Genomic DNA, 22982 nt, shown 5'->3' with positions numbered 1-22982 from the left:
GTATGTAGGTATGTACATATGTATTTAGGAAGGTTCTCGGCACTAGTGTATCCTAAAATTTCGGTTTTAGGTGTTAGGTGAATAACGTTTGTATGAACTCAATTCCTTTAAAAGTTTTATTAAATCAATAATTTAACAAGTCAAATAAAATACTGCAATCAAGTAATTTTGATGAAAAATGTTTGTTTAAAATCATATTTTTTTCAACATTTTACGATATTAAAGGCATTTTTAATAATATCTGGTTTTTCTATTATAGGCGTGTTTTTTCTATTACTCAGTTGCTACTCATTTTTGATTTATTCGCAAAACAATAATAAAAATTACACAAGTAAGTATTTGTTTTTATTGTTTTTCGAATAAAATAAAAAAATGAGTAGCTACTGAGTTGTAGAAAAAACACGCCTTATGTTGTACTTTTTGTTTTAACATTAAATCAAAATAACGCTCAAATTATAACACGTAAATTAGGTATTGTAAATTGAGCTCTAGATATTTTTTTTTTGTATATAAAGGGCATCTTTGCAATTTCAATTTGTTTTTCCAATCTAGTAAATATTACAAAAAAAATGTTAACAAAATCATTTTAGCCTTTAACTGTCATCAAAACAACTCATTATACTAAGAAAATTCAAATATATGTGTTCAAAAGAATCCCCTCACGTTTCAGGGGGGATAGATCCAGGACGATTTTTACTTGTTTCGACCACAACTACTCTAGCCTTGTGTCGCACTTTACGCAAGTCACTCTTTAAGATTTTTGTCGAAATGGGTCTCTATGGTGTATGTGTAACATTTTGTTTTTTCTATTAAAAATTTGATTTTATATTTTCTTGGTCGTTTACAAAAAAAAGAATTTTAGTCCTCTTTGCCATTTTAAATATTTTGGGAAGAAAGACGATAGAAAAAAACATTAAAGCTGAAACACAATCACGCTTTGCCGTCGATTTTGACAACTGCCAAAAGTTCAACCATACGAAATCTGTATAACCTCCCACAATGACGCTTTTCTTACGTACGTTTTTTTTGACAAACGTAAGGAAACGTAAGAAAGCGAGCAAAAGTTCAACCAGTATGAACTTTTGCTCGCTTTCTGACATTTATCAGACATAGTTACAGTCACCCACATAATTATTGCGCCAAATGTGAATAAAAAAAAATAAATTATTGCAAACCTAGGTGTGTTTTTTAATTTCTCTATATAGATTTTGCACAAAAAAATGACATCGAGATATTTTAAATCAAAAAAAAATTTACGTATTAAAAACATAAATAATTTAATGATGTTGTAGACTGAGTTTTATTGTTAAAAAAATTTATTTTGATTGGTTTTGCTTTTATAACTATAGGATTAAAGAATAAACTAATTTCTATGCATTTTTTAAACACATTAATATCCTTTTTCATTTTTCCACAATTAAATCAAGATAAGGCCCAATAATTTTGTGAGTGACTGTGTTTTTTTTTTTTTATTTGACAGCAGTTTTTTTTGTTTCAATCAGCTGTCCAAATCAAAGTGACAGAAGCGCGTTTTGAGGATTTCTCAACGTAACGCGATGACGCGTCTGGCAAAGCGTGATCGTGTTTCTGCTTTTAAGGCTTTGGAAAGAATAAGCTCAACATTAATTAACCGTCCATTTGCCCTATTGAGCTTTTATAAAAAAAGTCAAATATATGAAGAACGTCGCAGGGTAAGTATCTACAAATTTTTCAAAATACGAAACCCGTACATTGGTTTATCGTAATCGTAATCAAGAACGTTGGGAAGTTTTGAGTACAAACTTCAAAAAATCTACGCAGGCAATAATACAAAACTACTCGACCAACTATTTGGAGTATGGTACGATTAAGAATATTTATGGCTCAGGAAAATTGTCCTGGGAGCTTTCTTAAATTTGCTTTACAGGAAAATTCCAAAAATAAATAACAACATGACTAACATTTATAAAATTTCCTTGAAGACAGCTTACAAACTGTTAAATTGCAGTGAGATAAATAAAAGATTTGATCTACTAAAAATGACGTTTCTTCATCTGTTTCTGGCTCAAGGACGTATGGCTTCAAAGTAGGAAATATTTGGTTAAATGACCAGAATATACAGTATGCACCAAACTTCCTTCAAAGACAGAGACATACTAATATCACGAAATTTTCACGAGGATACTTGATGGCCTTCATATTAAACCAAATTAACCATGATGCGATCGACTTTAAAGGATCGTGGATACCCGATCAACCAAGTAGCAATCTAAGGCTCGGATCACTCAACGGTAATAGCTTACATTCAGACGGAGGAAAACACTGACTATAAAAAGTACCCCTACTGATATGCTGGGTTTACTACACCACCTGAAGCGAATTTTAATAAAGAATGCAGAGCTCACCCAGCCGATGTTGAGGTTTATAAATTAATCTTTCAAACAATAACCAGAACTACTAATAGAACAGCTCTTGGGCTCTGCGGTCACAAAAGAAATAAGGAACACTGCTTTTTGTAATTAATTTTTCTTTCTATGGTATACATTAATATTCTATCAAAGATTGAAGACTCAAAGAGTTTAACTTGAAATTCGTATGAAACCAGTGAAGAGATCAAACAAAGACCTACCCTTTCTTTCATTTGTATTTCATTTTTTGTTAAGGTCTGAGGTATAAAAATATAACAACTGACTTGATGACGAACCAATTTCCGATAAGACGAAAACCTGGTGGGTTTCCTTGAGAAAAAAAATCAGTACAATGTACTGTGAAAAATTAAGGAGAAAACTCAACAATTAAAATTCATGAAGAAGGTACATGGACAACGAAGTTCCGACGAGTTTTTAAAATTTTACTCGATTGACAAGGGGCTAGAACTCTTATGTTATAACTTATAAGATTGCACGTAGAAGTTAAAATGATCTCAATCTTTTATATTCCTCCTTCAAGGCAAAAAGCTATCTTCGCAAACATAGGCGGATCCAGGGGGGGGGCACGGGGGCACGTGCCCCCCCCCAGAACTTAAAGTTCATACTTAAAGGAAATCAAACTATAAGAGTTTTAAAAATATATGAATAATAACAGAAAGAACTTGAGTGAAACTCTTGTCTATTTCTGGCTGAAAATGCGAATTTTGTTGATTGTTGCATCCCTTTCCCATGAAAAGCTCCACCTCAAAAATTTGCACTTTTTTCGTTGTTTTTTTTTTTTTTTTTTAACATTAGTGTTTTTAAAATAGCGGAACAAGTCACAAAATTGCATAAACTATATATTATAGAACTGCTGGATATGTAGAACAAACTTGCATTTCAGAAATTTGCCCAAGTTTGCACCCCGAAAATAAAGACCCCTTGAAAAAAACTCCTCAAAAGCGACCCTTACTTATAGATTTTTATAAATGTTATTTTATTGAGAAAATTTCTCCAGGGATACCTCTAAAAATATGTAAAAAAAAAATGTTCCAAATTTCAAAAGAATCGGTGCAGTAGTTTTGAAGTTATGAGGAGCACCGGCGTTGAAAACATTAGTTGTGGGGATAACGATTTAAAGTTTTGAACTCTGGACTAAAAGACTAAAACGTTCCTAAGGGAAGTATTAAAATACTCATAACTTGGTCAATTTGGCTCCAAGAGACCCACAATTTGAACACAATATTCTTGAGGTATAAAACAATTTAACCACTTGTAGCCCCATGTGACATTTCTGTAACAAACCGAAAAAGATTGCATAAAAGCTCTACAAACAATTTTTTTTTTTTTTTCTTTTGAAGCTTCTAATATTATAATCTTATAATCTTTAAGTATTGCTTTATCGAAATAGTACTTCAAATTTCTAATAAATAGCACCAATAGTTTTTAATTGACAGTTAATGTTGAAAGTTGGGCTTTTTTGAAAATAAGCAAATTTGTGTAAAAACTACGAAATTCAGAAAAAAAATAGTTTTTGTTAGTAAACCAAACGGGGTTTTATTTTTGGATTTTAGGAAAGTGCCTAAAAATTAATATTAGATATTTTTTTTGCTTGAATTTTTGCATTTTTATATAAAAATAAATTATTTAAACCTTTTTTTTACTCCCAAAATATCGAAATAACTAAGTAAATAATGACTTTATTGAATTTTTAAAAAATACGTGTTTTATTAAAGATAAAGGCCAATCGATTGACTTATTAATTTTTAAATTTACGACCTTGGGTTACAAAAGGTTAATGCAAATTAAAAAAAACAAAACTGGGTTTCCCGGCAAAAAAGTATGATTCAGTTTTTTTTTGTTATTCTGAGGAACTTTTATATTTATTAGAATGAAGTCTTTAGTATTTGACTAAAAACTACTAGGTCATTAACTAATGGTATAATTATGTCCATAATATTGCAAAATTTTATACAAAATCAATTAAAAAACGTAAAAATTTTTTTTTTCAAAATTTCATCTTTAAAACTTAATTTCTCAAAAACTATTTGGTGAAACAACTTAAGTCATAAAATTAAATAAAGAATAGATTACTAACTTTAATATAGCACAGAATTGTACGTGCATTTTCTGATTTTTTATATTTTTTTTCTTCCGTCTAATCCAGGAGTAAGAGGGTTAGCACTTAAGTGGCTTTTACTGTAACAAGAAAATGAAAATTTTTCCTTCCGAATAACTTTTTGGTCATTTGGTACCTATTTTATGTGGGAAATGTGCCTAAATATTTTTGTCCAGGTTTTAGACCACTGTGGGTCGTTAAAATTTTCTGCTTGTTAGTCAGTCGTATGGTACTTCACTTTATTTCGAACTGTTATTGCTGTTTTTTTTTGCCAATCCGTCCCTTGTGCCCCCCCCAGAAAAAAAATCCTGGATCCGCCCCTGTTCGCAAATGATTTTATCGTAGTAATACAGAATTCCTTGGGTCCGGGTTTGTAGGTCGACGTTTTATATAGTCAAAGATGTTTGCATAAAATGTAAGCCCGTTTGTATTCATTGAATTCCAGCATTAGTTTCTCTAGTTTTGATGACATCACATAGGTATGTACTGGCACGTATTAAAACACTGCACATACACATCTTATTGTCAATGTCATTCCATTATCAACCTTATTGAATTTCACCTGTTATTTTCAACTCATTCGATCTCAATTTTTTTTAAGACAAAGCAATCAAATATCAAGAAATTCCTTTGTTCAAAAAAAAAAAAAAAATGTTTAACATTCAGGATAAAATTGTGAGTTCTTCTTTGGAAATTTTCCATATCGTCGATCGAATTAACAGAAAGAAAAAAACCAACTTCCATTGTATTGAAAATCAAAACAGAAGAAAAAAAATTGATTACCGTAGAGAGGTATTCTACTCACGGTGTGTATAGAAAGTAGCTGCTATTAAACAAGTCGAAATAAGTTATCCTTTCAAATCAATTGTTGCATAGTATGATGATGTGATGGCATCTCTCGTTCTCACTTTACGGATACGCCACACAAACACACACATAAAAGTTATATGAGGACCACGACACCACTCTCACTTTATACAATACACGCTCTTTTAATAATATATCGTTTGTTAGCTTGTCTAAGCATCAGAGGTTACACATTGATATGATGTTCGCATTGTTTAATTGGAAGAAGAGAAAAAACAAAAAAAAAACAAAGATTTTTTTACTTATACACAATTAAATAAAACACCACTTTGCACTTTATTATATTATATTTTGATGATTGCTTTTCGTGACCGTTACAAATCAAATCTGAAATGGACAGAGGACAGGACATCACTCCATTGAGTGCACCACTACTGCCATACAAGGCACTAAAAGCAAACTGTTGAATATGTCAAAAAATAAAGGAGTTTTGGCCAAAAGCACACACACAATCACAAAAGGTTGTACTTATATATCTTTAAGAAAAAAATGAGAACTTTAGGACGAACAAAAAGGAAAACTATCAACTATAGGGAAAAAATAAGTAAAATAAGGATGAAAAAGGATTAAAAAAACACAACATGGACACAAAATAAACGAAAAAAAGCTTTTCCGCTTTTTTTCTTTAATTTTTTTTTAAATTTTTTAATTTGTTTGATGTGGTAGTTTGAAACTTCTTGTTTACAAGAGCAATTTTGTAGTTACGTAGGCACAAAAGGATTCACTAAAAAATATTTAAGGATTTCATGTTTCACTTGAAATTGTAGAAAAATGGTTTCTTTTTTTTTCCTTTGAGAAATAATATAGAAAGTAGAACCACGAAAAAGGACTATAATTACAAAGGAATGTTAACTTTTTTCACTGTTTTTTTTTTTTCATACTCGTTTCATATTTCTGGGGAGTGCTTATTTCTTTTTCACCAAAATATATTTTTTGGTGGTGTCTCACTATGTAATATTATGATGACGTCGCCGTTGTTCTATTCCTTTTGAGTAAGGTTAGAATATTTGAGTGATTTCGATTAAAATTCCCGTTCGACTAAATCGGTTATGCATGCTCTATCCTCTATCTAAAGGAATAATATAGGAGTTTACAAGAATGAACTTTCTTTTTTTTTTCTTTGTGATTTAGATTCTTCAAATGTTTAAAGAATGAATTTGAAGAGAAGAACTTTTGGCTCTAAACTTGTGATGATGTTTCTAGTTGGAAAAAAAAACTGACAATTGTTTATTGCTAAGCTTTTGTTTTATCCTATGAGCCAGTAGTTTGAATGTATGTGTGCGAGTTTGACACCTGCGCATCGCGCAAGGCATTGGTAATAAAGTTTAGAGAGGATTCACGTTTCTGTGTTGATTTTTCGTTTTTTATCATAGAAAAGAAAAAGGATATGGAGTTGCATGCGTGTTGTTAATGGAAATAGTTGAAGGTTATTCAGTTGCAAAATTTTTCAAGGTTTGGTAGGTAAATGCAGAATTTATTAATTTTAGAAATGAACCATTATCTAAAAACGCTGATTTCCAATGAAATTATGTGTGAATACGGACAAAAAAAAGACAAAGTAACTTTACAATCAGTATAAGAAACTTTTTCAAAACTTTAAGAAAATTAAATAATTTACATAATTTTCATTCAATGTTTTAAGCGTTATTTTTCTATTGTCTCTTATGAAAATTATAATTCCTTGACACCGTAGATGTTATTTTTAATTAAAGGCGCTCAAAAGTGTATATCACTAGATAACTTGATACCGCAGTATTTTGAACAATGGATTTTTGAATTTCGTTTAAAATGCAACATTCGTGCCAAAGGACCATGGGCATTTTGGGTCCATTTTCAACATTGCTCAACAGTAATGAAACGTATGTCAAATAAAAGGTCTTGAAGAGTACTTTATTTTACTATTTAGCGGTTAAGTCAAAATCGAGTGCAAACGTGGTGTTTTTGAGCATTTTATAAAAAAGTACTCAAAATGAAACAAAAAATATATGTATTTAAAAAAGTGGCAGCACATACATTTCATTACTGTTGTGCCCATGGTCCTTAATCACTTTTTCATTGATTGTAACTTAGTTTTGGATACACAAGATTTAATTAATGTGTTGCGCCACAAATGTTTTTATTTTCTACTGCGACCGAGTTATTTTACGTATTAAAATGCACTTTTGTGCATTCTTAATTCAAAAGTCTTAAAGCTCTCATTGAAAATATAACCGTAAACAAAACTCCCATCGATCAAAAATGTTCACTAAAGCAAAGTATAGGAATAAAATCGGTAGAAATATGGGTTTCGCATACTGTATGCATACTGTAAGGCCTTGTATGTGCTGCATATCAAATTATATCAAAATTCATATCAAACAATTTCACTGTTCGAAAAAACAACTTTTAGTACATGAAAGATAGAACTTAAGTCCTGTTTTTCGGAAACCCTACACAATAGTGCCTTTTATGGATATTAATATATGGATAATACGAAAAGACTGCCAAGTTTTTTTTTATTCAAAATGGTGGCTATAAATTTGCGGGTAGAATCAGTTTAAAAAATCTAAATAGATATCAAAAAGGTATTCCGTCTTGAGTTTATGTATCACTCATATTCATGTATGTTCATATTCAATGAAATAAAATTGTAAACAAGGTCCAAAAATGCCAAATTAGTACTAAGTACTTAGTACTTTTAGACCTTTTTACTAAGCAATGGATTTTATTTAATTAGGAACAATTTGGAATTAACTATTTATTTTGTTAAATTGACTATTTTGGCGTTCTTTTATTGCCCATTTTTTTAAAGTAAGGAGTAAGGCCGTGTGAGAAATAGGTTAAATATTTAGGATACATTTTTGACACTATCAAGGTGAACAGCTATCACCTGGAGTCGAAACACGGCACACGATTACGATAATACGTTAACGTTTTGACTATTGCTATTTAATCAGTAGAAAAAGAAAGGGACACATAGCAACCATACGTTATCGAACGTATGTCGTAGTTCGACCCCTGCTCTAGCTCTTTAGCTGTGTGAATTGGCATACATTTTTGACGTGACTAATAATAATTAGTTCTTTTTAAGCTGCAACCTGCAAAGCAAAAGAATTAATTACTTTAAAAACATTATTTATAAATCTTTACAATTAACAAAATTTCCCAAACGCGTTGTCCTGTGAATTTAATTTTTGTCAAAAAATTTTTTTTTAACATCAATATAGTGAAATATAAAAAACATGATTTTTCCTTCAATGCACGCACATAGTACTCTTAAAAATCAAAATTTGTTTTTTTTTGTCATATTTTTGGACTAAGGATCCAAAATTTGTTAGAAGTACCATTGTTAATTGAGAAATACACTGAAAAAAACAAATTTTGATTTTTAAGAGGTTGGTAATTTGAAAAAAGGCCAAGGATGGCCTAGCGATAAAAGTGATGGAATTTCTTACCATTGTTAGTTGAAAAAGTACTAAAAAATTACTATTCATCATATCACCTCAGACGCCATTTTATATTTGTTACTTCTGAAAAAAGTTTGGATAGATTATGCTAAGCATGCAGCATTTCTAGGTGCTTATAATATGGCAAACCAAAAAATCAATTACTTTTACACTTGAAAAAGTACTTGTATTTTGTGGTTTTTAAGTGAAATAAAAGTCAAATAAAAAACATTTGAAGCACAAGTTGATTTACCTTATCTAAATGATAAATTTAAACGGTCACTGTGGTGTATGCGTACTATTTTTCTTTTTTTTAGTTGAATAAAAAATAATGCTTCTTTAATTTTTAAACTAAGGTTAGGATGACAAAAATTAAAGTTGGCCTATCCTGGGCTAACAAACAACGGTTTTAAACTAACGATTTTCTTACAGGAATAAAAATCATAATTTTTTCGGTTTGTGATATGAAAAAAAGTTTCTTATTGTATTTCATGAAAAAATAGTGGAATAAAGAAAAAAAGTTGGGCTATCTTACGTTGGTGCAAAACCAAAAATTTTTAAACTGAATTAAAAAATATTTTTCGTTTTGAAAAGTGGTGTTTTGAGGTGGAAAAATAATTCTGGTATAATTTTAGAAAAAATCTTGGGCTATTCTGGACTAACCTTGGGCAATCGAACCAGATAGGTTAAAAAAAAAAGTTAGCATTTGGGGGTGCCAAGTTCACATAGCCTTCTTGTTGTGTAGTCTGGTGATTCTTTCATAGTATACATCAACAAATTGTAAAAAACTTTAAAAATAAAATAGTCCAAAAACATTGAAGTTTTTCAAGGTGCAACTTGGTTTTACAATACTGGTATATGTACTTAAAACCTTTCGAAAAAACCGTACCACGAAAGTATAAATCTATCCTCTTAAGTGCATGATGTAAATTATTCTTAATGTTTGTTCTATCTCGTTCTTCTCACTGAATTTTTTTGAGTGAACAAAGTTGAACGTAACAAAGTAAAAAACATTAGATTCTACCAGAAACGTAGATTTTTGTTTAATCAGTCCCTTATTATTGAATTTTTCAAAGTTTTCCTGAAAATTATTGTATAACTTCATATTGTTGTGCAGCACTGCACAAAAACAATCATTTTTTAAAGCATTATGTGAAAATCACTACACACTTATGTATGTAGGTTTCACAACTGATTTGACCCGAACTATATTCATGGTTTTATGTCCCTAAGGTTTATGTGAACATTTTTAAGGTGCAAAAACATAAAAGCTAACCGTGTCATCGTCGTGTATCGTAGTCGTCGTGTATCTGAGACGAAAAGTTAATTTAATTTTTTTTTCCATTCATATAAAACCGAGAAGCTTATACAAATTTAATAAGCTTTATTTGTGTACCTACAAATTTCTATAACATAGTAATGCTTATGTTATAGAATTTTGTTTAAATTAGTTCCAAGGTTTAACATATTAATTTTTAAATTTATCTTGGTTTACTGATTTTTTTTTATAAATAACAATTTTATTTATGATGTTTTTAACACGAGCGCGTATCTATTTATATAAAGCGTATACACAGTAAGAATTTGATAAAATTCCATGTCATTGCATACTTGCTAAAAAATTGTGTGGAATTTTTGTTAATTCTCAATGATATGAAATTGGGAGATAAATCAAGTTTTATAGAAAGCATTTTAACCTCGTAGTGTGAAGGATTTAGATGACTTTTGATGATTATGCCCTTCACCACATTTTGTGTGTGTCCTTAATTACAAACAATGGATTTGATTAATTTAAAGAAAGGTGGTTAGAAATTCGTATTTTAGTTTGAAAAAAGATTTAAACGGTTGGATAAGGGTCTCGCAGATTGGTCGGGGTTTTTGCTGATGACGGTTTTTCTTTGACCTTTGTTGCTCAGTGCAAATAAAGTTTTAATTTTCACAAGTTTGCTTGGTACTCAAACAGATTATAATTAACTGATACAGTCAAAAAGATGAACCTTTATAATTTTGTGGATTCATAAGGTCATTAAGATTTTTTTAAATCTTTGTGAGGCCTTTGGACATTTTTCAGTATTCTCAGGGTATTCTGTGCAGAAATGCCTTACAAAATTCTCTAGATATGTATGAGAATTGACTTTGATTTGAAACGCAATGTGTTCGTTTAATTTTTGAACTTAGACCAACAACGCAACTGCTTGTCCAGTACCTAAAGTAATTAGTTAGAATCCCTAAATAATAAAGAAAATTAATTAACAAGTGAAAGCTCATTATATGTTCTCTTTATGACGAATCTACAATCTACTCTTTTGGACATGTAAGAAAAAAACAAACAAATAAATAAGTCAAGTTTGTACATACATGTGTAAATATTTTTTTTTACTTCTAGACTGTTTAATTAATAAAAAAAAACATGAATTAAGAGACTTGTCTTCCGCATATAGAATATTTGATATACTATCCATTTGCATAATTATGGTGGATAAGGGCCAAACGTTAGGTTTTACAAGTATTGGTTTTCGAAATTCTCCTTCTTTTACATAGAAATATTTTTCTTAAGTCTAAGAACGAAGGAAGAATTGAGTTATTGATGCTCAAAAATCGTTTGACTTTAGATTTAAATTTTTATTAGATAAACTGTATACACGGATAAAAAAGACATGGATGGTTTAAGTAAAAAAAGATGAAAAATAAAAACTAGAGATCGAAACAAAAAAAAAACAAAAAATACAATGTTATTGCATAAACAAATTGTAAAAAACAATGTTAATTGTAAAATTTTTTTTAAACTTTTGGGTTCACGCAATAGCCTATAAGATATCTAGTATGTAATTTGCACTTAATTTAAAGTATAAATAAGTTTTTTTTACGTTTTTGAGCTAATTGGATGGCGTGGAAAAAAACGCGTTTCGCTTTTAAATTTTTTGAAGTTATACTTCTTATGGGAGGGTGGGTATGAAAATTTACTTTTTGACAAGAATGTCAAAGGGATTATGACGCGATCAGCCTGGGTAGCAGGGCTGTCGTTTCACCTTTAGAGTAGGCAGTACTTTAGTATTTAAAAATGCAGTACGCCGCAGTACGGCAAACATAAAACACACAACACGTTGCAAGTTACATGTTTCATGTGGCAAGTTGCATGTGGCAAGTCGTATGTGGCAAGTTGCATGTGGCAAGTTGTATGTGGGAAGTTGCGTGTGGCAAGTTGCATGTGGTAATTTCCATGTGGCAAGTTGCCAGGGTTGCAAAAAGCTCACATTTCAGCTCAGCTCACAGCTCAGCTCAAATTTAAGCTAGGTACCATAGCTTAGCATATTTGAGCTGAGCTGAAAGTGAGCTGAGCTGAAAGTGAGCGCCCCAACTTCCAACGCCTATATCTCGGAATTTTGAAAAAAAATGAAAAAAATGTTTTGATGCCAAAAGGTAGCGAGGACTCTAACCTACATTTGGGTACAACTCCCATCCCTGTAGGTGCACGCGTTCTCAAACCAGGTGAACTTAAAGGTAAAAAAAAAGTTAAGCCCGATTCTAAAAAAATAGGTATGATGTGGCGGTTTAACATGGAAGATGATTTTTTAAAAATCTGAGAATGTGCAAAGCGTAGGCCCATGACACAAGCTATCATTGGGCATCACTCCCAAAAATTGCTCTCAAGCGGTTTAGCTTCCAGGAGCCTTCAAAGATTCGGGGATTTTTCGAAAAAAAATTTTACCCCAACTTTCAAACGCGATTTTCTCGGAATTTTGAAAAAAATCGAAAAACCGGATTATACCACTATCGGCTAGCTGAGAATATAAGCTTACATATGGCATCACTCCCCTGTCTCTAGATCAAAGCGTTCCAACGCCTATATCGCGGAATTTTGAAGAAAATGAAAATAAAATTTTTGATGCCAAAAGATAGCGGGGACTCTAACCTACATTTGGGTACAACTCCCATTCCTGTAGGTCCACGCGTTCTCAAACCGGGAGAACTTAAAAGTAAAAAAAAATAGGCGCGATTCTGAAAAAAAAGGCATGATGTGGTGGTTTAACATGGAAGGCGATTTTTTAAAAATCTGATAATGTGCAAAGCGTAGGCCCATGACACAAGCTATCATTTGGCATCACTCCCAAAAATTGCTCTAAAGCGGTTTAGCTTCCAGGAGCGTTTAAAGATTCGGGGATTTTTCGAAAAAAAAATTTACCCCAACTTTCAAAACCGATTTTCTCGGAATTTTGAAAAAAGTCGAAAAACCGGATTGTACCGGAATTTTTTTTTTATGATAAAAAAAGAAATATTTTACTAAAAAAATAGAAATATATTTACTATCAAAAACACCAAGAGAAAAGATCACGAAAAATTATCTGTCTTATTTATAAAAATATCTATGTGTTAAAATAATTCCATTAATAACTAGAACCAAACATCTTAAGCTATGGTGTTTTATAAAAGTTTAAAATATCTTCATATTTCATTATACTTTCCAAATAAAAATCAATGTATCCTCTCACCCATCACAGCTCAGCTCAGCTCACTTTACCTTAGCTCACCCAACAGCTCAGCTCAACCATCAGCTCAGCTCACTTTCAGCTCATCTCAAATGAGCTGAGCTATGGTACATATCTCAAAAGTGAGCTAGCTCAAAATTTGAGCTGAGCTGCGAGCTGAGCTCACTTTTGAGCTTTGTAGCAACCCTGCAAGTTGCATATTGCTACTACTAGTGCTGAAGCACACACAATTCTCATAAAATTACCGTATCGCACATTTTATGCGCAATCATTTACTTTCGTTAACCATATATAGTACGTTCTGAACCGCACAACATGAGTAAAGTTCACAGATTAAATTGAAAACTACATGGACGCAAGGAGGATGAAAGAATTAATTTATTGTTCACTTGATAAAAATGTAAAAAACGAAGTGTGGATTAATTAATTTAATAATAGAAATTAAAAATATCAAATGAAATTCATTTATATATGTATACTGAATGAGAAGTATAACTTCAGTCGAGTGTACATGTGTACACACACTCTTTTTTTTTTACAAATATTAAACTTAATCATTGATTAGTTAAGCAAAATAAACTCAGTAAAAAATGCTTGTATTGCAATTGCAGTTTTTGAAGCAGAACTTAGAATTAAAAATATTGCGATTTATGTTTGAATTTTATTTTGGCGAACTTTATTTTTGTTGAATTTAAATTGTAATATCTTTCGTTTTAAGCTTAATTTGTATAAGTCTTTGAATAAATATTTTTTTTTTATTTTCCAATCGCAAGTATCCTATATACATATATCGCCAGGAAAATGGATCTGAACCATTTTAATGCGAATTATTATTTTTTTTTAGAATGCACTGAAAATGGTAGCTCTATTACTTATAATTAAAAATATTGCGATTTGTGTTTGTATTTTATTTTGTTGAATTTAAATTGTAATATCTTTCTTTTTAAGCTCAATTTGTATAAGTCTTTGAAAACTGCAATAACAAAAAAAAAAAAAAACAAGATGTTTAAATAATAAACCAGTGATAAGCCAAAAAATTTTTCATTGTGCTGAAAAATATGTTATGGCATTCTGAGGAGATTAAGAATTCGTTAATCCGTTTTGAAAAAAATGATTTTTCAAAAATAAATATTTTTTTTTATTTTCCAATCGCAAGTATCCTATATCGCAAGTAAAATCGATCTGCACTACCATTTTATTGCGAATTATTTTTAACTTGCTCTATAGGGCAAGTATTGGTTTCGTGTCGAAAAAAAAAATTGAGGTTTTAATCAAAACCAACATTACGATGATGGAGAATTCCGAAAAAGTGGGTCCCGCAATTCCGTCTGTGCGTCTGTGCGTCCATCTGTACACATTTCCACAACCTAAACGGGTGGATGAATTTTCTTCAAATTTGGTACAGATGATTTTTATGGAATTCTCAAAGTTGGTTTGTTTTTGTTTTCTTATATCTCGTTTAGAACGTATACCTCCCATACAAAAAAATACGATATTACGAATTTCTCGAAAACAGCTGTAACGATTTTGATTAAACTTTGTATACGTAATATTTAAAGCAGTGGCAATAAAACTGCATTTTAATTTTTTCTCAAAAAAAGTCAAATAACAGAAAAAATTTTTTTTTCATTTAACAAAATTTTGCCCTAAATATCGGCTCTTCCCCAATATCAATTTTTTTTAAATTTAAATCCAGCTTTTAAAATCTACAAGTAGACTAACATAAAAGTGCTTTGAACTGCAAGAGCAAGTACGTGCGACCCTAGTAGTGCATTTTATTTTTTTTTTAGAATGCACTGAAAATGGTAGCTCATTGCTACATGACATAAAGATTTACCTATACTTATACAAAAAAAAAGGAAACTGTGAGTCCCGTGACACGAAACCACCCATTCTTCTTTGACCATTATTTTTTGAAGACACATTATTTTTGATCGAGCTTAGAAAATACTTATCTATTATAGGATTAATAGAAAAAACTGATTTTTAGAAATAAACTCTTCCCTTCATATCATCTTCTCATCTGACTACACCGAAAAAAAAATTTGATAATAACAGCTATCAAATTAACATTTTTCAGTGACAGTCGTCCAACAATTAAAATATCAATTTTGATATTTTATCATATCATTTTGACATTTTTTAATTTCAGGTGGGATAGTGAAAATTTCACTTTGACAATTAAAATATCATTTTGACATTTTTTTTAGTTTAAGTGGATAGTGAAAATTTCACTTTGACAATTAAAATATCAATGTTGACTAGATTTTACGTTTTAGTTTATTAAAATGAAACCTATTTCTTTCCTTTTCATTTTTATTATTTTAAGAATTTTCTTTCTTTTTTCAAAACATTACTGAAAGGGAATATTCTTTACAAAATAATGGTGATATTATTTTTTCTATTATAGGTGATTATAATTGTTTTGTTATTTTATCCCAAACTATGTGAAGTAAAATCTTAGTGCCGATCAAATTTTCTCAGTAAATCATACATTTTACTTCGAAAAAACACAAAGCGCCTTTAAATTAGTACACTTTAAGAATTTTTTATTTAATATTTTTCAATAATTTGGAATGAGAAATTGATATGAAAAAATGATAATAAAATATCAAAAAAAAATTCCAAAATGTGACATTTAAATATCATCCTGATAATAAAAATGTTGTTTTAACATTTTAAATATCATAAAACACATTTTATAGAGCATTTTTGGCTGATATTTAAAAAATGTTAATTTGATATTTAAAAAATGTTAAATTGATATTGGTTTTTTTTTTTCGGTGTACGGCAAAGCCAAAAAAGTCTTATGTTTCATAACTAATTAACTACTTATCATAAATTGAAAAATGAGATATCGTCAGAAGCATCATGTCCGCTGGGCATTATAGGGTAATATGACTTCAAATGAAATTCGATATGATACTCTCTAGAGGCAAAAGTCAGGAACTTATTTTTTTTTAATTTTCAGTCGTTCCGCGAATACTTTAATTAAAAAACAGGTAATTTAAAGAAAAAATAAGTTCAAACACTAAAATTCGATCATGGAGGTGGAAAAATTCAGGTCCAGGCATTTTCTTTTTAATCAGAATCCCATATACATCATACATGCTTACAAAATCAAGGAAAACCCTTCAAATATTTGTTGTAAATGTGTTTAAAATAAAAATTAACTTAAAAAACAAATATTTGTTCTTAGTTTTTTAACATTAAAGTAATAATCCAGTCAAATAAGGGTTTAACCTCGGAATGAATGTTAATAGAAATTTTTTTTGCATGATAAGTAAGGTCATTCCAAAGCAAGGATTTTCTTAAATCATTGCTAAGTGGTATCAATTTTGCAGATAGAACGTTATTTGGACCATTTTTTTTTTCCTTAAAGAATCACTCCTTAAATTTTCCTTATCTCATTCCGGGACACCCTATATAATATAATATATTTAATTTTTGTGTGTTGAAAAAAAAAATTTCAATTTGTAGAATATAAATTTTAACAGAAAAGAATGAAAAATCTTTTGAAGCAATTTTCTCAAATTTGTACATTACTTTGCACGGGAATTTCTTGTTAACCATTTTATATATTTTTTTCATTACTTACTTACTTATTTTTTTCATAGCTTATCTTCAAATTAATAACTGAAATATTTTAATATTGATATTTAGTGTTCAAACATGTTGTTCATTTATTTTAAATTCACACCCTTGACACTTGAATTAGCTTTGTTTGTCTTTGAAATACTCCATTCTTTGTCTTATTTCAGCAAATCTCTTAAAATACCCTGTACATTTTCTATTACCTCGGAAATGCTTTTTTTTAATAGGAAAATAAAATTTGCTACGAAATCTTTCTTTGTTTAACACTATTGATGTTTATTTTGCGGTTTTCAAAGTTAATCTTCTCCTTAATTTTCTTCCCATAAATCCGAGTTTAACTTTGATGGAAATGTGCGCCTTTGAACTTTCAATAGTTGCGGTTTATGTTATTTTAGTTTAATGAATTCCTTGAACGAATGCAAAACTTTGAAAATCTTTTAAGCTTTTTCCTTTACTTAATTTTAAGTGGGTTTTAACTCTAAAATTATAACTTAACTTGCTTATAATGTCTTAGAAAATCCTACTTGCCTCAAAAGAACAAAATGAATACATATTATTTATTTTCAAAAGAAAAGAACTTACCAGTTTGTGTGCTTGAATCAAAAAAAGTACTCGTAGTCTCAACGGTCATTGTGCCTATGGTTCCATCAATGATTTGTGCTGATGAATCCCGTCTGCCACGATATCTTTTTATAGAAAAAAAAAATAACAATAAACTTGGAACTTTAGACTTATAAGCTTTAGCCTTACCTGCTGCAAACATCATCGCTTTGTGAGCTCTGACGTCGAAAATTCCTGCAACGAATCATTTCCTCTGTAGTTGATTGACGTCGAAATCCTCGGGCAATTAGAATTTCCTCGGTTGTAGATTGACGTCGAATAGCTGGGCGTGAGTTGCCATCAGATGTTGCAGGTGGTCCACGTGCACATGGACTTGGCTCTCGTGAAGAGCAACAACTACTTGAATCTGGAGATCGAGAGGCTCTAACAGCCGATGATGATTGACGACGCAATGTGCGGGTTCTTCGCCGAGGGCTACCTTCACGTTCATGACTACGGTCGGGCGATAGATGTGCCTTCGAGTCCCGACGACCTCTTGAAGCACTATCAGGACTAAGGCTGTCCCGACGAGCCCGCCGTTCACAATCATCAGGTGGATCAGGGCTCAAGGCTGGCTGCGAACCACGACGACTGTTGCCGCCTGGAATGCATGATTCATCAAATGCAGTTGCTTGACGTTGTAAGCGCTGCATTCGTGGTGTCTTCTCGGGGCTAACGACTTTTGAATCACGTCTATTGATGCGACCACATTGAGTTGTAGAATCTCGTCGACCTCGAGGTGCTGTTGGCGATGTTGCTGGAGGAGTCACCGAACTTGTAATGATTGTTGGCGGTGGCAGAGCCTGACATGCTGTGTCAACGTGGTATGGTGTAGAATCAGAGGCTGTGGAGCTTGTCGAAGGACGCTGTTCTTGTCTATAATTTGGAAATTCAGGAGCTGCCAGTGAGTCACGGCGCTTTTTCGTAGCTCCAACTACTTTTGGAGGTGGTGGTGTAGTTGCCCGCCCAACTACGCTGTCTCGTCGATGATTAGATGGATAGCTTTCATTAGATCCTCGACGGGAGTCCTATAAAAATCATATTTTTTGAAAGGCTTGGAAAAACTTAGGCTTTTTGATACTTACATCTTTTGCACTTTCAAATGAAATAACGGGTGTTGGATCCTCCTTCTCTCCGGGGCTTTCACGTCTATTCCAATTTTTTACAAACTCTGATGTATGTGATGAGTCACGACGAGTTCTCATACTCCTGGCGCCAGAATCAGCACTTGATTCACGCCTCTTCTTCAAAGGGGGATTATGGCTGTTGCATGTCCCAGTACCAACATCAGTTGTTGAAGTTCGCCATGGCAAGCTGCGAGCTAGATCAGCTAAGGTTTCACGACGACTTAGAGGTGCTTTTGTAGTTCTCTTCGAACCACCACCACTCCATTCACGAAGGATATCAGTGAGTTGCGCTAATGAACTTCTTCGGCGACGCTGAAGGCCTAATAATAAAGTCAAGATAGGTAGAAATAGTTTAGACGAATTAAGAAAAATGCCTCTAAAAAATAGATACCTGGAGGAGGAGAAGTACTCGGAGGAGTGTTGATTTGAGCTGCTGAATCCCTTCGGCCACCTAAACGTTGACGAATTGTTGACTCTTCAAGCTTTATAAAAGAGGTGATAGTTTAAATGAAAAAGAGTTCAGGGGTTATTTTTTAACCGAAAAATTACCTGTTCTCTGACAAAATCATCCCAACCATTACCACCTTGCCATACCAAACCAACTTGGTATGACAAAATTGGCAAATTGCAAACAAAGCAGATCGATGTTATCGTCCTGCAAAAAGTGTCAATAAATTTGTAAGTAATTGTTTCTAAATTGTTTAACGAGAAAAAAACAATGTTTTTCAAAGCTAAAAAAGCAATTTTCGTAACAGCCAGCAACTAATATGTCTAAGACATAATGTAATGCAGGCATTATAGCAAAGCCTTTTAAATCGTGCAAATCTGTTTGGTGTGCCATTAAATTTTGGTGCCAAATTAATATAATTTGTTGTAATGTGTTGTTTAATTTTTTATTAAAAACTGATATAAGTTTCTGTTAAAGTCTTAAAGCTTACGCCTGTGGTGAGTACACAAATTAAAAACCAAAATTCAAAAAGCCACTTTTGAAAGCATGATGTGTTTAGAGGATGACTATTTTAAACATATTTTTATTTTTAATTAAATAATCATCCTAACTTAAAACCAAACATACCAACATTTACCGTTTTGAATTTTTGATTTCACCAAATTTCCAAATTCATTTTAGTTTGTGCAAAGACCTTATGTATATATAAAAACTTTAAACTTAAATTTTAATTGATATTTTAAGAGTTTCAGAGTAAAACTATAAAGTAATATGATTAAGCTGAATTAATATTAAATCAAGGCCAAGTCTAATCAAGTAAATATATTCTTAAAATTATTAATTATTGCTTAAAATTAATAAAATCATATTTATTTAAAAATATAATAAACTAAATTATAGTTACAATTTTAAAATTGAAACATTATTTTATCCTCAACATTAATCAAACTAAAATTTTTTTTATTGTATCCACTTCAGTCGTAGAAGTTAGAATTTTTTTCTTGTCTAAAGCCTGGTACGCAGCTCGCGCTAAATTTTAGCTCCCATACAAATTATCGAAAAATTTTAGCCGAGCTTAAATGAGTTCCATACAAATCGATAACTTGAATGGGAATTTTATCTCGGCTAAAATTTAGCGCGAGCAGCGTACCAGGATTTTTTTTCACTTCAAATTCTTTGATGTGGTCAGCTTAGAGCAAACTGTATACTACTAAGGCTTAAGGAATAAAAATAGAGATTGACGTATCCCTTCCCACGCTTCTCTCCTATTTCCCTTCTCAATTTTTTAGAACAATTTATTTCAGTTCCTAAAAATAAGTCATAGGGAAAATGTGAGAGCGAAAATATTATTTTTAAAATTTTGAAAATTGTATGTCAAAGATTGTACGCTCTGCAACAAAGTTCCGAAATTCAGTTTTATTTTAATAAAATCTATTTTTTAGTTTTTGAGAAAACTGTAAATTACGAAAGCTACTTTTTTTCACAAACGCCAACATTACAGTGTTTTATATCTACACTTTTTTTTCCTATTTTCTTGACGAAACTATCATAATCTAAGGAATTCAAAATTAATTTTCACACCAAAATTAATGTGATGAAAAATTGTCTTTCCGTGCCAGTTTTGAGTTGAACTAGGCTTGACCGATTTTAACGATTTTGTTGTTGATTATTTTGAAAATATTTCAACATAATTTTCAATAAAAAAATCAATACAAAATATACAATTAAAGTGATTCGACTAAGCGTTTCCTCAAATTGTTATAAGGAGAGAGCGGTACACAGAGGATTTCTTTTTTAAAACAGTAACTAAGAAATTTTGCTAAAAAAATAAATGAATTAATTTTTTTTTTTAATTTTCTTGTTGTTGTTAATTTAAATTGTTATTTATTTCTCTGGAGAGCAACCGCGCAAACAATACCAGTTTGACATTGGCGATTTAGCAAAACTGCTGAGAAAATAAGAAATTGATACACTTAATTTTTTTTAAGAAGAAAATTCTTATTAAAATGATATAAAGATCATTTTGATTTTAACAGTGTTTAAACGGATTCCATTTATTTTTATTAGAAATGTTATTATTTTAAATGAGATGGGATTTTTATTCGAACTGCCTTATTTTTCTCAAACATGTAATGCTAATTGATTTTTTTTTTTATTTAAGTGGTATTCAAAAACCTTATAGAATTTTAAGTCGTACCATCAAGACTGATATTTAAATTGTTATTTTGATTGACTTTGTCTTTAACAAATAGTTTTTAAAAATCTCCCTTATTAATCCTTCCTTAAAGTACCTGGCATAAACAAAAAATCCTGCTCATATTTTGACCATGAGTTACAAGTTACAAATCTAGATACAAAATTATGTTTTCTTTGTAAATGACCCCATTTAAGTTTTAATTTATTTACTAAATGTAATTTTGTTTAGAGGTTAAGTATTTCTGAGTTATCAGTTTCTTAACCAATATATGGCATCGTCTGGGCCTCCAAAGAGATTAGTCTGCCACATTAAATTTAAATCTGCCATTAAAGAACAAAAAATTATATGAAAATCAAATATTCACCTTCCCTTTTACTTAATTCAAAATCGATTTTAGTCAAAACAGAAAAAATCCTTATTTTAAGAGGAATTTTAAATGTGTGTGAATGGAGTTTTTATGTCGAGTTTGGTTTTATTCACTTTTCATTAGCCTTGACATTTGTCAGTCAATTTTATGCTTGTTTATTGGTTTTGTTTTTTTTTTTTTTGAAAAGAGCGATACCTACACTGAGGGAAATAAACAAATTAAAGTGATGGAAAATGGTTTGTTGTAATGATTTATAGAAGGAAATCACTAAAAACTAATTTTTTTCCACGCTGATTTTAAAATCTTCATCTTCAACGCTAAATGATTTCAAATAATATTTAAATCAATAAGGTTTTCATTGACTTTACACGTTATTCTGCTGTCGCGTTTTACCTCAGTGTACATCCAATTAAAGGAAATACAATTGTATTTGATTTCTTCTGTGTGTGCATTAACAGAAAGCATACAAAATTACTTAGCAGAGTTTTTGTGGTCGTTCGAAAATTAATTATATCAGCAGACTTATGCCACAGGTATTAATAAATCTTATACATTGTTATTGTTGGTATGAATTTTACTTTTTCGTGTTTTAAGTAAATTGTCTTTTGTAATCAAATGATATTGGTCACTTCGATTTTCACTTAAAAAAAAAAAAACATAGTAAGGATTGCTTATCAAAAGTTCACATATGTATGTACATAATTGTTACCATAATGTTTGTTGTTAAGGTACCTTTGCTACAACAAAGTAGCTTAGTTGATAAATCACAAAAGTGCAGATTCGAAATAATTTAACTAATGCATAGTGAATAAGAAAATAGAATTTATTGATAGTTCTCAAAACAAATTATACAGCAGGCAAAAAATCTTGGAAACAAAATTTTGAAAAAAGAAATCTAATCGAAACAAATCTCAAACAAAAACTAAAAAGCATACAATCCTTTGCTGATATTCACGTGCATCACAGATGTGCGAATCGCACATTCGATTTCCTTTCAATCAATCTACCTTTTCATTCTGCTATCCATTTGCTGGATTCTCATAACTTCATTTGATATTTACTAAGTATACTGCTGCAGTTTATTAAATTTGAAAAATCTTGTAAATAGATTATTCAAAAGAATCTTTCTAAAAATAAAAAAAATAAAAATAACCAATTACATACCAGTAAATAAATAAAAGTTTATAAATAAATTGGTGTTACGATAGTGAAATTCAAGCTGCACTTCTAATACTCAGTTGAGAGAGAAATGTAACTCTTTTGTTTTTCTTACAACGTGTGAATAAATTTGTGACCTTTTTAGATTCTAGGCTAATAAAATTGCTGGTGGTATTTCTATCTAAACCAATTATTGCAGTGTTTTT

General features: G+C 30.7%; 1 protein-coding gene across 2 annotated transcripts in view; it reads right to left on the bottom strand.

Annotated features, from left to right (window-relative positions):
- The window catches only part of LOC129919732 (uncharacterized), a 40057-nt gene extending 17319 nt beyond the window's left edge, over positions 1-22738 (bottom strand). Inside the window, exons 1-6 of one of the 2 annotated variants that reach the window (XM_056000717.1) lie at positions 22626-22738; positions 19156-19261; positions 18998-19088; positions 18565-18926; positions 17630-18507; positions 17462-17565 (exon numbers count right to left, since the gene is read on the bottom strand). In XM_056000717.1, coding sequence (XP_055856692.1) covers positions 17462-17565; positions 17630-18507; positions 18565-18926; positions 18998-19088; positions 19156-19261; positions 22626-22660 — 1576 coding nt within the window. In that variant the 5' untranslated portion in view covers positions 22661-22738. The remainder of the gene's footprint in view (positions 1-17461; positions 17566-17629; positions 18508-18564; positions 18927-18997; positions 19089-19155; positions 19262-22625) is intronic. The other variant, XM_056000718.1, reaches the window with a different exon arrangement.
- Between the last annotated feature and the right edge of the window lie 244 nt (positions 22739-22982).

The sequence above is a fragment of the Episyrphus balteatus genome, chromosome 4 (genome assembly GCF_945859705.1).
Source record: "Episyrphus balteatus chromosome 4, idEpiBalt1.1, whole genome shotgun sequence".
NCBI classification, from domain to species: domain Eukaryota; kingdom Metazoa; phylum Arthropoda; class Insecta; order Diptera; family Syrphidae; genus Episyrphus; species Episyrphus balteatus.
This window is presented reverse-complemented; position numbering and strand designations above follow the sequence as displayed.